The sequence below is a fragment of the Rhinopithecus roxellana genome, chromosome 4 (genome assembly GCF_007565055.1).
Source record: "Rhinopithecus roxellana isolate Shanxi Qingling chromosome 4, ASM756505v1, whole genome shotgun sequence".
NCBI lineage: Eukaryota > Metazoa > Chordata > Mammalia > Primates > Cercopithecidae > Rhinopithecus > Rhinopithecus roxellana.
Genome location: NC_044552.1, coordinates 51577360 through 51596187, shown reverse-complemented (window position 1 = coordinate 51596187; position 18828 = coordinate 51577360). Strand labels below are relative to the sequence as shown.

The window sequence follows — 18828 nt, the reverse complement described above, 5'->3', positions numbered from 1 at the left end:
GGATTCCGAGGTGCTAGGCACATACTACAGACTCCACTGTACTTCAAAGTTCTGTGACTTCTGTATACAACATCGCCTGGGCATGACACATGCATTCCATAGGCTGCCTCACGTGAAGAATGCTTATAGCTAGGGGAATGTGTGAACATTTTAAAATTCACGAAGAGCTGTAAAGAAAAAATAATCTCTCAAGAATCACATACAAAAAAATTTTTTTAATTAAGGCTTTTTTTTTAACTTACATAAAAAAATAACAATTTCAACAAACCCATCGTTAAATTGACAACAATTATTTCAGTAAAAACAAGTGATTGGAAAAAAAAAATTATCTGGCTGGGTGTGGTGGCTCATGCCTGTAATCCCAGCACTTTGAGAGGCCGAGGTGGCGGATCACTTGAGGTCAGGGGTTCCAGACCAACCTGGCCAACATGGTGAAACCCCGTCCCTATTAACAATACAAAAATTAGCTGGGCATGGTGGCGGGTGCCTGTAGTCCTTGCTACTCGGGAGGCTGAGGCAGTAGAATAGCTTGAACCCAGGAGGTGGAGGATGCAGTGAGCAAAGATCGCACCACTGCTCTCCAGTCTGGGCAATAGAGCAAGACTCCATCTCAAAAAAAAGAAAAAAAAAGAAAAAAATCATCCTACCTAGATAGAAGAAACAATTTGATCAGAAGAAATAGGAAAGTGAAGTTCAAGTAAAGATGTGGGGTGGGGTCCAGGTCAGAAAAGGTGCGGGATGGGGTGGGGGTAAGAGCAAGATGATTCACTAGGAGAAGAGACATTTGGGGGCTCAGTGCAGCAGTTCAAAGATGTGGGTCTGCAGGCTCTAGCCACGTTCCTGCTGACCGCAGGCTTCAGGCTGGTTAACAATCAGCCACAGCCACTCTGTGGCTCTGCTTATTTAAGCCTCTACAAGCTCCACACAGAATGGGATAAATTATCTGAGCTACGACAGGGAATTGGATAAAAATCAAGCTGCGTCTGAAGAAGACACTTCTAGGCTGCATGAGTGTTCAGTGTGTGAAAATTCGTTGAGCTGAACACATGATTTGTCCACCTTTCTGCACAATTGTTACACTTAATAAGTTTTAGTTATTGGGGAAAAAAATCAAGCCCAGGACTGGCCACAAGTCCTGGGTCAGAGGCTCCCCATTCTTTTTCAGATGGCCAACCAATAAGGCCAGGGACACTGGGGGCCGTGGTTTTTCTCTTATTCATACAAACAGAACCTCAGGGTCAGAGGAGATCTTTGTGGCTATTTGGCTCAACAGGGACAGGACAGAGCCAAGTCTCTACCTCCCTGGTTGAGACTGTCTATGCCCACTGCCCCATTTGATAAACCCAGCTTTTCTAAAGCTTTCCAGAACACTGGTGCTATACAGGTGTGAGCACCCCGGCCCCTCCTTGGCTCTCACTGCTGCATCCTTGGGAGCACAAATCAATTCTCTGAGCCTCAGTTTCCTTGGCTGTAAAAGCAGCAGGCTAGGCTAGATGAGTCTCAAGTCTCCTCCAGCTGTATGGGCCACAGATTAGGTAGCTTTCATCTATAATCAAGTATGGCTTCCATCTCCAGAGCCACCGCTGTCCACCTGTCTCTTTCCTTTCTTGACCCCCATGAGCTCATCTTACAAAGAGGGGCTCAGCTTGATATGTGATGCCAATCTTTCAAGTATATGATACAAGCAGGAGACAACACTAATTCCTGCCAATCACCAAAGGGAATAAGAATCATTTGAGCCCTGGAAAAAGGCCTTTGGCTGAAAGAGGCTTTAAAACCATCTGTCTGAGGTTGTTTTGACTGCAGCGAGTCTCATCCTAGAAGAGGCTGCAAGAACAATGGCCAAGCTATGGTGTAGGAGGTCCTCAGGCCTTTCATCTCTGGCTGCAAAATGCAACAGAGCAGATGGTAGTAATAAAGCCAATTGGGATCCACAGGGCTTGGGGATGGATCCTTACTACCTTTGATCACTGCAAAACAAACCTTTCTCTGGAAGAGCTCCCTCAGCCTCAACCTTGGTGCTCTAGGTGTGCAGCAGCAAGCAGGCTGAGCAACATCAAAGCTACCAGAACTGCTGCCCACATTGCCTTACAAACAGGTACATGACTTTTTTTTTTTTTTTTTTTTTTTTTTTTTTTTTTGAGACGGAGTCTCGCTTGTCACCCAGGCTAGAGTGCAGTGGCGCGGTCTCAGCTCACTGCAACCTCCACCTCCTGGGTTCAAGCGATTCTCCTGCCTAAGCCTCCCGAGCAGCTGGGACTACAGGTGCGTGTCACCATGCCCGGCTAAATTTTTTGTATTTTTAGTAGAGATTGGGTTTCACTGTGTTAGCCAGGATGGTCTTGATCTCCTGACCTCTTGATCCGCCCGCCTTGGCCTCCCAAAGTGCTGGGATTACAGGTATGAGCCACCGCGCCCAGCCACAAACGTGTACGTGACTTCTTAGGGATCTGTAGCCCCAGCTGGAAACCAATTCCACTAGTGATACTCCCCACCTCCCCCAACCTTTCCCTAGGACCCGATATTTATAGAGAAACCAAAACTAGAAAAGGACAGAAAGATGCAAATGAGTTACTGGGTTTACGGGTTTCCCTATCTTACCTTTGCGGTTAGAAGCGCAGGATTATTTGAAAGCCTAACGAGAGATTTTCGCCTACCTCACTTAAAACCGTGCTTCTCGGGCTTTATGGGCCACAGGAACCTCGGGAGCTCTTGTTAAAATGTAGGTTTTGATGTAGCAGGTCTGCAGTGGGGCCTGAAAGTCTGTGTTTCTCACAGGTTCCCAGGTGGTGCCGATGGTGTTGGTCTATGGAAAATCTGAGTAGCAAGCCCTTCAGAGGACTCCCAGGGCTTCCTGTCTACAAGAACCACTGGGGTTGAGGGAGTGGTCATCACTCTGGATTTTGCAGATGGGAGACAGAGACCCAGGTGTTAAGTGTTTTGCCCAAGACAATTCAGCAAATTAGAAGCACAACCCAAGACAACCTTGTGGCTAAATGCTTAGCCCATTTGGGCTCACCTGTTGTAGATCAGAGAGGAAGTCAACAGGCTTGGAGTCTGCCTGTGGGAAGAATCAAACTTTTCTTTTCTGACCTTTATAGTCTATACATTTCTGATCACACACGAGATACTCTGGGGTAGTTTAATTAGAAAGAAGACTCAGAGTGTGTAATGGTGAGACCAGAAAACACACATTTTATTCCTTGCCAGAACTGAGCAGGGTGGACGGTTGTGGCCAGTTAAATTTGAATTTCAGATAAACGATGATTAATTTTCTAGTATAATTCTATCTCATACATCATTTGGGACGTACTTATACTTTTAAAAAGATATCTATTGTTTATCTGAAAATTTCACTGGCAGTCCTGAATTTGTATTTGCTAATAGAATGGCAAGCAGAAATGAGGAGAGCAGGAAGTTAGTAAAGGAATATCTCCTGCTTCATCACTGTTGTCCTTAAAGAAAACCTCAAGGATGCCAGGGTGGCAGGGGCTCCACTAGAATGCATAAGATGCATCACTGCCACTACTGTATGCATCTCTCTGAATGAAGCTTAATTTTTTTTAACCAGCTGATTATAATGCACAGTCATAAATTTATAGCTGGTGTTATGAGCTAAATTGTGTCTCCCCCACCTCCACCAAAACTCTTGTGGATGTCCTAACTTCCAGCACCTCAGAATGTGACCTCATTTAGAAACAGGGTCTCTGCAGATGTAGTTAGTTAAGATGAGGTCACCGTGGAGTAGGTTGGGCCTCTAATCCAACATGACTGTGTCCTTATGAAAAAGAGAAATCTGGACACACAGACGTGTACACAGGGAGAATTCCGTGTGAAGACTGGCACTGCACTGCCGCACGCAAAGGAACTACCAGAAGCCAGGAGGGAAGCCTGGACTAGACCCTTCCCAGAGCCTTCTGAGGAGCGGGGCCCCTCTCCTGGCCCCATGGTCTCGGGATTCTAGCCTCCAGAAGGCTGGGATGGTAAATTTCTATTGTTTTAGCCTCTAGGTTTGTGGTATTTTGTTACACTGGCCCTAGGAAACTAGTACTGGGAGCTGAGAAGAAGAGAAAGGAATACAGAAGAAGAGGGAGTTACGGCAAAACAAAACCTTCAAGAAAAAGCCTCAACCACATTACTTATTAACTTTGTTCCTTAGAACTTGAAAATGTCAGCTGAGGAAGACACAGGGATTTGGAAATGATGGACCCCCCTGTATGAAAACAGTTACTGGCTCTACTAAAATTCAGTTTTAAATGTTGAGTTGAGCAAGTTACACACTACTTAAGGAAGAAACCTTAGAAGTCAGAATTTACACTGGTTGTACAAAAAAAAAAAAAGGTACATTTCCAAGAGTAGAGCGCAATCTAAAGAGATTTTGGGGAGGGCTTTTAAAATCACAACCTTAACAGACTTGTTATTGTACAGTGTTTTTTCCCATGAGAAGTTTGCTTTCCTCCAGTTCTTACAAACCAAACAATTACCATACTGGGTTAGTGATTAAGAAGCTCAAAACAAAATTAAGCAGGCTATTCTGATTTCATTCTCTCTCTTGATTATTTGCTTGTTATATTTCCAATAGCCCCAAATGGCAAGATTTAAATAAAAGATAGGCTACTTAAAACACTTAATCTTCTCTTTCTAAAGTAACTGAAACCCCCTCCATTTACCATGTACTTTACTGTACCTTTTCCTCTGCCCAGGTCTGTTCTGGGCCTGGAGGAGGATTCCAGGAGCAGAATTCAATAGTCCCACCCTGGGAAAAGGCCAAAGCCCACTGGCTCAAGTCACGCTGGCCTATGTACAGTTACTAGAGCCACCACGCCTCCCGAGGTGTTACTAGAACCTCCCGAGGAGTCTCTGCCTCACTTGAGGGCTTCTGCTTATGCTGGTCCCTGTGCGCGGAGTGCTTTCTTCTGCCCAGACCTCTTCCTCTACTCACAACACAACGCAACCCCACACTCAGAAACATCTTCTGTCGCCACCCCTTTGTTTTTCCTTACCACATAACCTTGTACATGTCCTTCATCACCCTATCACAACTACAGTTTAATTCACTGTTTACTTATTTATTACCTATCTCTCTCTAATAAATGATAAGTTTCGTGACATCAGAGATCAGATGGGTTCTGTACATTATTTTACACCCAGACCCTGGCCCACAATGGGCACACAAATATTTGTCTAGCTTGATTAATTAAGCAAATGAAGGCATGACACGGTGGCACTCCACTACCCCCATTCCTCCTTACTCAAACACTGTAGGAAGCTTGTCCTGCCCAGAGGGTCTGAGTTCAGCTCTAGAGTGTGCTGTGTCTACGCTTCTCATGCTGTTGTGAGAACAATGCTTGAGGATATCACTTGTCTTGCCAGTGTCTCTAGGAAGGTTTCAAACTCAAAAATCAACCCTCTGATCATGATCTGGCTTTACAAGTAGCCCTTCTTATAATAAAAGGATGCCCAATCACATGCACGTCAACTTTTGTGGTCTCCAGGACAATTCTTTCACATGGTAAATTAGTAACACAGCTCTGGGTATGTGGGGTATGATCCAGCATCCCCTGTAAGTTGACTTCAGGGAGAAATGTAATGAAAACACCAGCACAATATTTGATAACTGGCTGTCTCTGTAGACATTTATAAACTGGCATTCTGATTTCTTTTTTAAATCCTGTGCATTTTATATTTACAAAACAACTTTAAAATTGAGGGTTTATGGGTCACGAGTATTAAATGACAGAGGATATTTTGGCAATACATACATAAAACCTTTACATACTACTTAACCTAGAAGTTCCAGGAATACGAAGTTATCCTAAGAAAGCAATCATAAATAAATGTAAAAATTGAGCCACAAGAATGTTCACTGTAGTACTATTTACAATAAAAACAGATAACCTAAATATCCATATGGGGCTGATTGGATAATTTGTGGTAATCCCTATTAAGAAACATCCCGCAGCTTTTCAGAATATCTGGTTGAATGGAATGATAATCGATGACACACAAAAAGGTTCATCATATTATAATAGCAAAAAATTGTGTTATAAATCAATATTCCAAAACATTCTAACTTTAGTTTTTTTCTGGGTGATGGGGTCCTGTGTGACTTTTATCTTCTTAATGGTTTTCTGTGTTATAATTTTTCTCTAAGACTTATGTATCACTCACATAAATATATTTTGAAAAAGTGTTGAAGAATAATTTTTAACTAGTTACAAAAGATCAAATACTATCTATATTTCACTTATATGAAGTACCTAAGGTAGTCAAATTCACAGAGACAAAAAATGGAATGGGGGCTGTTGGGGGCTAGAGGGGGTAGGGAAAGGGGAGTTAGGGTTTGGTGGACAGAGCTTCAATCTGCAAGATGAAAAGAGTTCTGGAGATGGATGGTGGTGATGGTAGCACAACAATGTGAATGTACTTAGTGTCACTAAGTTACACGCTTAAAAATGGTTACGATGGTACATTTTATGTTATATATATTTTACAATTTTTTTAAACTAAAAAATAAATCAGTAAATCTTGAGTACAGTCGAGTCTCTGTTATTAGGATTTTCAAGAGGCAAGAGTAAATAAGCCCGGATTTGACTTAGAACACACAGCCCTGAGCTACATCATCCACGTGCCCCAGCACTGGAGTGTGCCCTGGGATGAGCAGGCATCTGTCTGCTTCCTGACCACTGGTGCTGGCCACATGTTTCCTGGCCTACTGAGGGCAGAGATGCTCTCCAGTGTCTTTCATGGCATAGTTTTCTTCCTCTCTTGCCAACATCCCTAGGTTTGACTCTCAGATGAAGAAACTGACTTGGTTGCCCCAGAAAAGCATGGCTTCCTTCCAATCCTGGCCACAGTGACTGCAGGGGATGGTGGGCCCAGGAAAGATTCATGGCTATATCCCCCATGAGCTGCAGGTTCAGGATTTGCCACCAAAGTCTTTTAGCTAGCAGCTGGCAGAGCCAGACAAGGAAAAGAATCTCACCTTAAAGCCACTTCTCTACTATAAAGAGGAAAAGGCCGCGTGCAGTGGCACATGCCTGTAATCCCAGCACTTTGGGAGACGGAGGCGGGTAGATTACCTCAGGTCAGGAGTACAAGACCAGCCAGCCTAACATGGTGAAACCCCTTCTCTACTAAATACAAAAAATTAGCCAGGCGTGGTGGTGCATACCTGTAATCCCAGCTACTTGGGAGGCTGAGGCAGGAGAATCACCTGAACCCGGGAGGTGGAGGTTACAGTGAGCCAATATTGCGCCATTGTACTCCAGCGTGGGCAAAAAGAGCGAAACTCTGTCCAAAAAAAAAAAAGGCCAGGTGTGGTGGCTCATGCCTATAATCCCAGCACTTTGGGAGGCCAAGGTGGGCAGATCACCTGAGGTCAAGAGTTTGAGACCAGCCTGACCAATATGGAGAAACCCTGTCACTACTAAAAACAAAAAATGAGCCAGGCATGGTGGCGCATGCCTGTAATCCCAGCTACTTGGGAGGCTGAGGCGGGAGAATCACTTCAACCTGGGAGGCGGAGGCTGCAGTGAGCTGAGATCGCGCCATTGCACTCCAGCCTGGGCAACAAGAGTGAAACTCCGTCCAAAACAAACAAACAAAAAGAACAACAACAAAAGAATAAAGAGGAAAGAACTAGGTTCAGCAAACTAAAGTCCTTCCTTTGTTCATCAAGAGGCCACCCAGGACTTTGCCACTGAGAAAGGAGTGATACTCAGGTGCTGGTGGCGGGATCTGAGAAGCCCAAAGTTGCAGACCTGTGCCTAAGGGCTGGACTCGGCCTTCAGATGTGTTGGTTTGGTTTACACAACGTTGACCCGCATGGTGTTTGCAGAATTTCTAAATTAGTTGGCAACATTTAAAAATCAGAGTTTTTCTACCTAAAAAGAGATTTCTTTGGATTCTCTTATGGGGGGTGGAAAAGGAAGTTCTTAGGCACACAGGGTTTACACTCCTATGTGACAACTGGCTGGAAGTGAGCAGCAGCTACTCCTTTAGATAGACCCTCTCCCCTGTCCAGTTCAGCGATTTACCTGCCTGGCCCTGCTGCTCCTTGAGCTGCAGCCCCTCAGCCGTACTGGGAACTGCCAGTGAGGCCACTGTGGTACCTGGCATGATGCTGGCTGGGTTCCCTGTAAGTGCTTGGAAATGCCCAGCCACTATGGGGGAAGCTTGTGATGCAGCAGCTGTAGTCAGTGGGCCTTAACAACAGCCATGCAACAAGACTTGGGGCTGGGCCTGAGGTTCAGTCCTTACCCCAACCCAGTCAAGAGTGCAGCACTCTGTCCCTCAATCATGCTTCCATGCACTATCAAAACACAACATCCTGCCCATTGTCCTCAATGAAAATGTTAAAAGGAAGCTATGCTCTGGAGAACAGATCAATGGTCACGATGTCTCATGTCCTGTCTCCAACAGAACTCAATGTTAGATGCTTTGGAGAAAGGAGTAGGAGCTGCATGAAGCACCACGTGGTGCAGCAGGTCCTCTTCTGATGAAGAAGAGAGAGCAAAAGAGAGGGAAGTTCTTAGCTGTTAATACTGCACCACTGTAATCTCAGTGGTGGAGGCTGCCGGAGGCTGGTTTCAATATCTAAAGATTATACACAGCTAGATGTGGTGGCTCACGCCTGTAATCCCTGCACTGTGGCAGGCCAAGGCGGGTGGATCACGAGGTCAGGAGTTCGAGACCAGCCTGGCCAACATGGTGAAACTCCGTCTCTACTAAGAATACAAAAATTAGCAGGGTGTGGTGGCACACACCTGTAATCCCAGCTACTTGTGAGGCTGAGGCAGGGGAACTGCTTGAACCTGGGATGCAGAGGTTGCAGTGAACCAAGATTGCGCCACTGCGCTCCAGTCTGGGTGACAGAGCAGAGACTCCATCATGGGAAAAGAAAAAAAAAAAGATTGTACACGGATGGTGAAAAGGAAGCTTTCCAGGTTCTTCAGGATTAACAGGGCCAGGAGAAGATGGAGACCAGTGATTCTTACCTGCTGTAGGCACGCTAATGTTATACTGAGGTAAAATAAATAGAAAGGCAGTCTTGGCTGTGACCTGTAAAACAAAGGAAAAGAGTTCCAGTTTAGCTTTTGGCCACATCAAAAGAAACAAGTGGAAGCTGCTAACCGCCCCTTTTACATCTTAGACCCTCAAACCTCTTGACTGAAGGGTTCTGCCTAATGCAGAGTTAGCACTAGTTTTTGTTCTATTTTTATTTAATGACATGCCTCTCAATACCTGTACCCTGGGACCCAGATGGTATCTAGACTGATACTCACTGCAGATGAGATGAAACAAGCTGTGTGTGACAGGATGGGAGCTCACAAGTGAATAGTACAAATCTGTTGGCCATCCATTCATTCATTCATTCAGATATTTATCAGTTTACTTCTGTGCATCAGCACTGTGGAAGACAGAAACTAATAAATAAAGTCACAACCTTCAAGAAGGTTAGGGGCTAGCTGAGGTTTCCCCAGCACTTCGGCTGCCTGTGCATTGAAGAGCAACCTGAAAGTCTACACCTGAGCTTCAGAAACAGAGAATTCCAGCTGCTAATTTCACATCTACCTTACCGGGAGTCATGGGACCAGATGTAACATCCCACATTGCTGGCTTATTTCAAAAACTGCCTTTAAAATCTTAGTTGTGCTGTGAAACAAAAAACTGTGGTTTCCACCTAGTTATGAATGGCCAAATCAGTACTGTGACAGTTTAGCCAGCAGGGGAGAGATGACAAAACCTGGGGGTTTGAAGCTTGGACTCAAGAATCGACTACCTGGGTTTAAATGCCAGCTCTACCATTTTCTTGCTATGTAACTACCAGCAAGTAATCTTATACGCCGAGCCTCAGTCTGCTTGTCCATAAAATTCGGGGTGTTTGTAACACCTCAGCTGGTCTGGGTACTACAGACTGGTGTGGTGCTGGCCCAGCTGTCAGCATTGTTCAAAGATCCCCAGAGGTTTCGGATGTGCAGGTGGACCTGAGAACCAGGCCTTTCCCAAGGGCCCTCTGGAGACACCTCATCAATAAAGGGTGCTGGTTCTTCTCTAACAGAGGTTTGAAGGATGCACATGTGAGGGACGGGGTGGGGGACAAACACACTGGACAGTGGCAAAGGCAGCATGGAAACGAGTGAATGATGCATCACAGATGCCCTGTGTTGCCCAGACATGCCAGCAAGAGGTCACTATCCTCAGCTACTTCTAGAGACAACCCTCTCCTTTAAAGAGTAAATCTCCCCCATCCCCTGGTCAACAAGACCCATCCCATTCAGTGGGTGTCATTTACTCTGTACAAAGAGATGCAGGACAAGCCTTCTTGTGTTTTTGTGCTGCTGCTTTAGACATGTCCTATCAAGCTTGCAGGGAAAAACCCAAATGAGATTAGCTAAGAGCAGGATTGATAGCAAACACCAAGCCCTATCCGAATATACAGGTCTTCCTAATCCCCACCCTAAAACCTTAATACCTTTGGTCAAGACCTTTTTCAGTGTTCTCAACCTACCTTCCCGTCCGACTGCCTGTATTTTCTTTAGAACAGATGTGCTGGGTTTCAGCCAATGCATTCTAGTCCCTACTTCCTTTGGGGAGTTTTAGCCCCTCTCAGTTTGTGTCCTACCTTTCCTATACCCACCACCACACACACAGTTGTCCTGCTTAGAATCTCACGCATCCCTTCATGACCCACCTCAATTGTAATGTGAAGCCATTCCCAGCTGTTCAAGGGTATGATCTCTGCTTGCCGGATGCACTCTGTGTCATGCTCTGGTGTTTTTATCATTTCCTTACCCTTGTTCATAGTTCTCATCAGCCTCTCACCTCCTCCATAGTTCTCATCAGACTCCTCACAGTCCCACAGGCAGCGACTGTGCTGTCCTGTCCCATTTATCCTCGCAGCCCCTCTCACATAAGGAGCCCAGATGCACACAGTAAGTGCTCAGTAATGGCTCACTGCTTAAGATGAAAAATCAAAAGCCAAGTCAGCTTCAATCAGCTGTACTTATCCCCCTCTGTCACGGGAGCTGTTCCCAGTGCCATCATCCAGGCTGTCCTCTGTCACCAATGGCCTTCTCTGTGAGACCTGTCCAGGCACTAAGCCACCTGAATCCAGCTCCGCCAGAGCCCCTCCTGACCACGCTAGCCATGGTGGTTCTCCTTCTCTGAACTCCGCTCATATAGGTCATTCCTGGCCCAACCACCTAATACTCCATATTGTCTGACAAGACTCCTCTGAAAATAAACCTCATCTTCTCAGCCTGAAATCCCTGTGAAGGAAGATCAGAGGAGTTGGAAGAAATGAGAGAAAGGAAGAGCCAGGGGAAAGGCAGGCAGGCATTAACCAAACACTGCCCTGTCTAGGCACATATCTCTCACTTGATTTCATTCAGGAAATGCACATGTCTTTTGGAGCACAGGGTGGAGTGGACCTCTGTGGGGCTTGGGCTGTCTGCCATCCATTCTCCTCTCTTAACAGCACCAGGGTTTCCTGCGGGAAGCCTCCCTCCAGCTGTGTGTGGGCATAGGATGTGTGTGGCGTCACTACGGGGGATGGGAGGATGGAGGGGACAGACCCTCAGGGCAGGAGCCCAGCCAACTGGACACCCTCCCTGGGCTCTGGATCTTGAGCGGGTATGAGGAGGTGCTGCTGGCCCCAGAGAGCCTCCTTCAGCTGGCCAGGGTCCACTTCTAAGACACATTATCACTCAATGTGAAGAGCACTGGTGTTCAACTCCGGCTGCACATTAGAATCCCTGGGGGAGCTTCTAAAATCTCTCTGCCTGAGCCACACCCCAGCCAATTAAACCAGACTCTTTGGGGCATGGGCATTTTGTCAAACTCCCCAGGGCATTCCGATGTGCTGCCAAGTCTGAGAACTTTTGCATTTTTTTTTAAAGGAAGATAGACATCTGGTATGTGGGCTCTACATATATTCTTGCCCTCGCCCAACATATCCAGTTAACTGTCATCATTCACACGAGTTATGTTCTATCAAGTCACTGCAAACACTGAATTAGTGAACACTGAAACATTGCTCCTGGGAGAAATACAGGGTTAGGTTCCTGCGAGCCTCTGGTCCCATTTTTGTCAACAGATCAATTCATAACCTTGTTTTATGTGCGTTTCTGTTTAAAGACACCTAATTTAACATACATTGTTGATTCATTAACATTGAATTCATGGCCACCAGTGCTATAACTCATGCCAGAATAAAGCTTATCTAACCACATATGCTATCTCCATGAGGCACATCACAGTCATCCTACGCTCAGGACACTAGACGGCACTTCTGCATGACAGTTGGGGGCCATTTTTAAATAGTGAAATCACCAAGAAGCAGCATAAAAATGCAAAAAATGTGGCACTAAAGAGACTACGAAAAAGACATCTGTCTACAGGATGAGAGCCGGAACGGGAGGCAGAGTGTCGCCTTGTTTGGCCTCAACTGTGAATGTGAGTGTTGGGCAACTCAAAAGCTCTGCACATGTCTGTGAATGACCATGGAAGCTGATTTGGGGGTTACAAATAAATCTCAGCGAGTAAGCGAATTTGCAAAAACAAAATCCACAAATAAGGATCAAATGTATCAGGGCAAACCTGAACGCCGGCACCATGGGGGCCAAGATTTTTCTTTTCTAACAGCCGTATCCAGGTATAATTTACACAACAATAAAAAAAAATTCACCCGTTTTAAGTATACACCTCTAAAGCATTTATCTTTATTTTTAAACTATCTCTTTCTTGGGGAAACATAAGCTGTAGGAGCGTGGGGATCTGACCTGCCTTGATGATCTGACTTGCCTCGTTTGAGGCACACATCCATGGATGGCTTCAAACTGCCCCAGAACATAGCGGCACTCAGCAAATGCTTAAATGAACACAGCGACTAAGCAGGAGAGAGCTGGTGCTGTGCTCAGCCATCTGACCCTCATCCTGTCATCTGTCCACGATTATTCTTCTACATATGTCCTCTCTCTCTCGGTCTGTCCCAGAGCTGGGTGAATGGTAGGTTTCCTATAAATTCCTATTTGACAAACTCATAAGGTAAGCAGCTGTAATATTTAGTGACTGCAGATGAATGCTTACCATGTTTTCTGAACATGATTCTGAGAGAATAGGATCTAGGACCATAATCATGACAAAAATACTAGATCCCAGTACTTTTCTATCCCTAGCACCCCTGGTAGTAGCAGCAGAAACCATTCTAAAAAGTGCAACTTTCTCTGTAAACAGCCATGCTTGCTCCCACGTTACCATATCTCAGCAAGATGGTGTCAGTTTCTCTGGTTTATAGATGAAAAAGCCAAATTTGAGGAACAGAGAGATAAAGTAGCCTCCCGAGACCTCACAACTACACAAGCAGAAAAGGCAACATTCAACTTGATTTTTTTAAAAACTTGTCCCCAAAACAAATTTAGGAGGCACACAATACTGCACATAGAATGGTAATGTAAAATGCAAGCAGGAAAGAACACAAAAAATATGCATTTTAGGCAAAGAAAAGAAGCAAGGAATGAGGCTGATCCACAAAAATGCATTCCAGGAAGTCCTACTCATTGGCTAAAGGTGGCCAGAAATTTGGCTCCAAGCTTTTCCGCAGCCACCTGAAGAAGGAAGGAGTGATCGGCTCCTAGATTGACCATATCCATCCATTAAAAAAGCAGAAAGCACTAGTCAAGAGCAGACTTACTTCTTCAGCCTTCTTCTGTGCCATAAAAGGTCCTTTAGCACCCCAAATCTTCACTCCATGACCCTCTCCTGACCTCAGACCAGGGATCAAACCACTAACAAGTCCCTCCCCACAAGCACCAGCTAAGTTCCTGTAGTACACAGGGCTGAGAATCAGGAGCCTATTAAAAATGTCATTCCAATTATTTCTCATCCCTCTAAGGCTGTTTATAGGAAACATTATTGAGTTTAATAGCATTTTAAATGCCAAGCTCAGTGGGTAAAAGGTTAAAAGTGACAACATGCTAATACACTAATGTAAAAGGAGAACACTGAAATATGTAGGAAGGGTCACACCACACACACACACACACACACACACAGAGAGAGAGAGAGAGAAATAGAGAGTGAGAAAGACAGTTTCCTTATATTTTTTAACTAAAACAGGGCATCAAACACCAAGGCAAAGGCCTTGAGCATGCTTGTGTAGCCATAACAAACCAAAACTGTTCCACATGCCATGCTGTATTAGGGGCACATGAACCTGAGCTCTTGGCTGCAACTAGACCAAGGATGCTGGTGAAATAGCTGCTTCCAGTTAAGCACAGTGGATGTGGATTCCAGTCCCAGGTCTGCTGTGGGCCAGCTGGGTGACCTTGGGCAGGATATTTCACCTCTCTAGACCCCAGTTGACTCATCCATTAACAATGACAACAACAGTTAATGTTACCAAGTGCTTACTCAGTGCCATGCTTGAGTCCAAGGTCTTCACACAAATCTATCTCATGTCATTCCCACAATGACCCTACAAGGTAGGCACTAATCATGTCCCCATTTCACAGATAAGCACGGGAAGGATAAAGCCAAAGGAGCAGCTCAGAAGGAATGTCCTTAAAGGTCCTTCTCACCCTCAGCTCGAAAAGGCAAACTTTACCTGATTCTACTTACTTTCCAATGCCCAAAACGCAACCTTACACTGACAAACTTTGTAAGAGGTCTTTACAGAAGTTTAAAATATATTGTTGCTTCTTCACTTTGTGAAGATAAGGACTGGGTATCATCTACATCCGACAGAGCAAGAAAATAAGGCCTCTCAGGTTAATCCACCACCTGCCAGCCACGGGCACTGGGTATACCTAGGCTTCCAGATGCCCAGATAGGTTCTCCTTCCACTGCAAATTGTTAGCTGGTCACCAAAGACGAAAGAGAAGAACTGTGATGAAAGCAGTTCCATGGCTTCTCTTTTAAATATTAAATCCTCTGGTTTGGTTTATTCTGTTTTTTTTTTTTTTTTTTTTCTTGGCAGACACATCCATGCATTGGCTCTTGGAAGGGGTTGTGTGGGCAGACCAGCCCCCAGAGGCAGACAGGGTACAGAAGGCCTTATTTTCACAAGAGCAGCTCTGCTCTTAATGGCTTCTGTCTCACGGACACCACCCCTCCCACCTAAAGGACAAAACACAGAGACACATGTGTCCCACTACTGACGACCTTCATTTTTAATTCCTGAGAAGCACAGGATAAAGCCAAGTGACAGGTCCTGCAGAGGCTGGGAAATTAGGCACCTAGAACTTCCCTTCTTCTCCCAGCTTGGCCTGTTTTTGGAATACAAAGGGTCTTCACTAAAGCTTCCCCAGATTGATTTTGCATCTTTCTGTGGAGGAAGTGAACAGGAAAAGTTCAGGCAGACAAGAAAACCTTGGAAAGTTATGCCCAGTTGGTGGCGAAGAGATTTTTGGGTTTTGTTTTTTTAAACAAAAGAGTCTTTTAGCTTTTTTTCTTGGAGTGTTTACGTTCCAAGCCACTGATCACCTGCATGCGCCAGGGATGTGGTCAGGGTGCGATGGACGTGGGTTTGCAGCCCCTCCACTGCTCGATAAAAGGCAGATACAGCTGAAACAAAGACGCTTTTCACTTGTGCTTTCTGAAAATCTCCGTTTTGAAGGGCCAGAGGCTGGCTGCGACGGCTAAGCGCCTGAATCGCAGAGGGGCAGGGTTCTGACAGTACCTTTCTGTGTGGCTTTTAGCAACGCCTAGAGATTCTGGTTTTTCACCTGAAAAACTGCCTTGATAGGAAAATCAGGCAAAGCTAAACAGACACGCACACAACAGATTCTCTACAAGCCTGTGATCACGATGTTGAATAGACTCACTATTAACAGTTTCGACAGCAGTGTTAGATTAAAAGTAACATTGTGTATTCATGAAAAAATACTCGTAATTTGAATAGCCACGATAAAATTATGTTACTTGGTTTGCTACAGTCACCGATTTAAAAGTCTAAACTTTATATTGGGATACAGAGGAATGCAGAAAGGGACACAGTAAAGGGTTTTTAAAATCTTTGAAATTGGGCTTTTGAAAAAAGAGAATAACGCTTGAACTTGCTATAATATACATCCCCAATTTGGGAAGTTGATCAGGTACTGAAAAACAGAGGGTGGCCTAGGGAAAGCCCTTCCCCACTGCCTTTATATCCACAAGTTAATTATAACTTTAAGAAGACTGTATATTTATGCAATTTATGCTGGTATAGCTTGAACTTGGCATACTATCTATGCACCTTATAGATAGCCTTATATAAAATATAGGAATTTGCCTGAAGTAAATGTATTACTTCTCTGAGAGCCTTAATATATATATTCTCATCCTCCCCTAAAAAGAGCACTGAGTTGGTATTTCTAATACTTATCACTTGATTATATACTTCACTCTCACTCACACCCACCTGGCCCCACCAAGTAGCTTTTCCCCTTATCTGGATAGCAAAGCATACTCATAAACCATTCCTTATGGAAGCTAAAAACTACATAAAAATTTTTAAATGCTCAGGCAAAATAATTTTTCAGAATAGTGACATTCTTAATATTTATTTCTCCTGCATCATGGGGCAGAGTTCACATTACTGGTTGTGTCTGGATATGAGTAAAACACACATTGGTCAGAACAAAATATTTTTACTTTTGGCCAAAAGCCACCTGTTCTGATGCAGTATCATTGATACATTAAAAATAATAACATAAAAAAGAAAGGATTATGGAGTGTAAAACTTTAGGTTGCAAGTGATTTTTTGAGAGTTGAGATTAGGTAATATTTTAGACTTGGCCGCAGAAAAGAAACCCCTCACCGGTATAGCACAATGTCATTTCAGTGTCATTTCAGCTATAGTTTCTAAAGACGTTTTTGCTCCGTAAGACAGAAAGCAAAAAGAGAGGAGGGCCATTCTCATCAGTATAGATGTGTCTGCAACATCCTGTCTGTCACTGATCTTCAGCAAGCAACAAGAGTGGGTACCAGGGAGAATCATACCCAAGGAACTTCTGGCATTTCCTGGTATTCAGGGAAATTAAAGGATTATTCAAGGTCTCCACAGACTCAAGGTAGCTGGACTAGGCAGGACCCAGGTATATTTGCCTTCATTTGCTTGTTTGCTCTTAGGGAAAGCAAGAGTTGGCAGACAGTGATCTGCTGCAACCATTTTAAATTATTCTCCACCATCTGGAAAGTTTCCTGCTCAAAACATCAGAATGTTGACCCCCACATTTTGACTGAAGAGCTAGGCATGTGGATTAGCGCCTGCTAAGACAATGAACTGTGAGTTCACACAGCGATGTGGCAGGGTGAAGCCATCTCCAGGGGCCATAAACCAGACCAGTCAGCAGGGCTGCCGACCAATTCTCACAGGAAGCCTTCAAATTCCTCTGGGTATTTGTGTAGGGGCACATAAAGACAGGCCTTGACCCTGGGTGTCAACCTCCACCTATTATTAAACTAAGCGAACTGAGGCCAGAAGGTGAAAATACGAGTTTTTAAAATGTTAGATGTGTGATCTCTGCTGTCCTAGTTTCCATACTACCCCTACTCCATGGACGAGTGTGTTGGTAAAAGAGCTTAAATGAGGGATCCCACGGAGTTGGCCATGGTACCATTCCAGTAGCTTTAGAAGTCCAGGTCAGGCTGGGGACCTCTGCTCTGTGTGTCTCAGTTCTGAATCACCTTGGTTTCCTACCACTCTCTGTTACAACAGTGCATCCCCCTCCTGTGGGAAATGCATCAAAACACACTCGGCACTGGCGTTTGAGTCCATCTTGCTTGAGTCTACAAAGACCGGCCAATGACCACCTACATGAGGGAACCTGATAAGCAGAACTTCATGATGATGATTTGATTCCAGCATCTTAAACCAAGGCCAAGAACATTAATGAAAAACATCCAGCACTCAAACATCTCTGTTTGTCAGCAAATAATATTCACAAGAGGATATTCAGAACCATCTTCAAAGTGGAGAAGGAAAATAACAACATAAAAGGCAAGAGTTCCCAGGAAAATGTGCTACAGATGAACAGGATATACAAATCCAACACCAAAGGCAAGGCCTCAGGTAAACGCTCCCCATACTTTGCCACAAACCAGTCTCCACATACCCCTAAGCCAAATAAAGCCTGGCCAAATGTCAATATTTAAATATCACATCCCAAGGTTTCTCTCTCACATACACAGTTATATACGTATAAAATCTTATTAGACTAACTTGAAAGTGGGTTTTAACTAAAATATAAAAAGACTTGGGGATTTTTTCTCAGTCCTGCTAGGCTAGTCTCTATTCCAAGCTCTAGCATCCCAGGAATCTGACAGTGACTTCATGCAGGGCAAAGGTGGCCCAGGAAGAAAACCAAAAATCAGACGGAGAGGCTGGACCCCCATCTGAACTCACAGCTGGGTCTCAGAGGTTGACAGGGGGCATCAGACACCCTCGGCCATGGCTCAATGTGCAAAGCCACACTTGGTGCTGAATGCAGGCCTTGGAGCAAGGTCCAGGAGGCCAGGTGTCCCCCACCCCTGGCCCATTCAGCAAGTCTCTTTCAAGGGGCTACAAGAAGAGACAGGAACTGCCTGGGACACGAATGACCTTAAGCTTTTGCCAAGAAGCACAGATAATCTCTCTGTAAGAAAATCACAGAGTAAGAGCCTAAGAAGGGGCAGACACAGACACACAAAGAGAAGGAAAGAGGAAAGCAGCTCTCCTGCCAAGGCCTTGCAGGAGTAGGGGAGGAATGGGGAGCATGGTTCTCCTCCTTCATTCTTCTAGTCACTGCTATGACCCCCACCCCCACCTACTGCACACACACCCCAAGCAGGAACCAAGGCCATGGC

General features: G+C 44.8%; 1 protein-coding gene across 1 annotated transcript in view; it reads right to left on the bottom strand.

Annotated features, from left to right (window-relative positions):
* Positions 1 to 18828, bottom strand: part of TRAM2 (translocation associated membrane protein 2) — an 83576-nt gene that overhangs the window by 33247 nt on the left and 31501 nt on the right. Inside the window, exon 2 of the mRNA XM_010364167.2 lies at positions 9000 to 9063. Coding sequence (XP_010362469.1) covers positions 9000 to 9063 — 64 coding nt within the window. The remainder of the gene's footprint in view (positions 1 to 8999; positions 9064 to 18828) is intronic.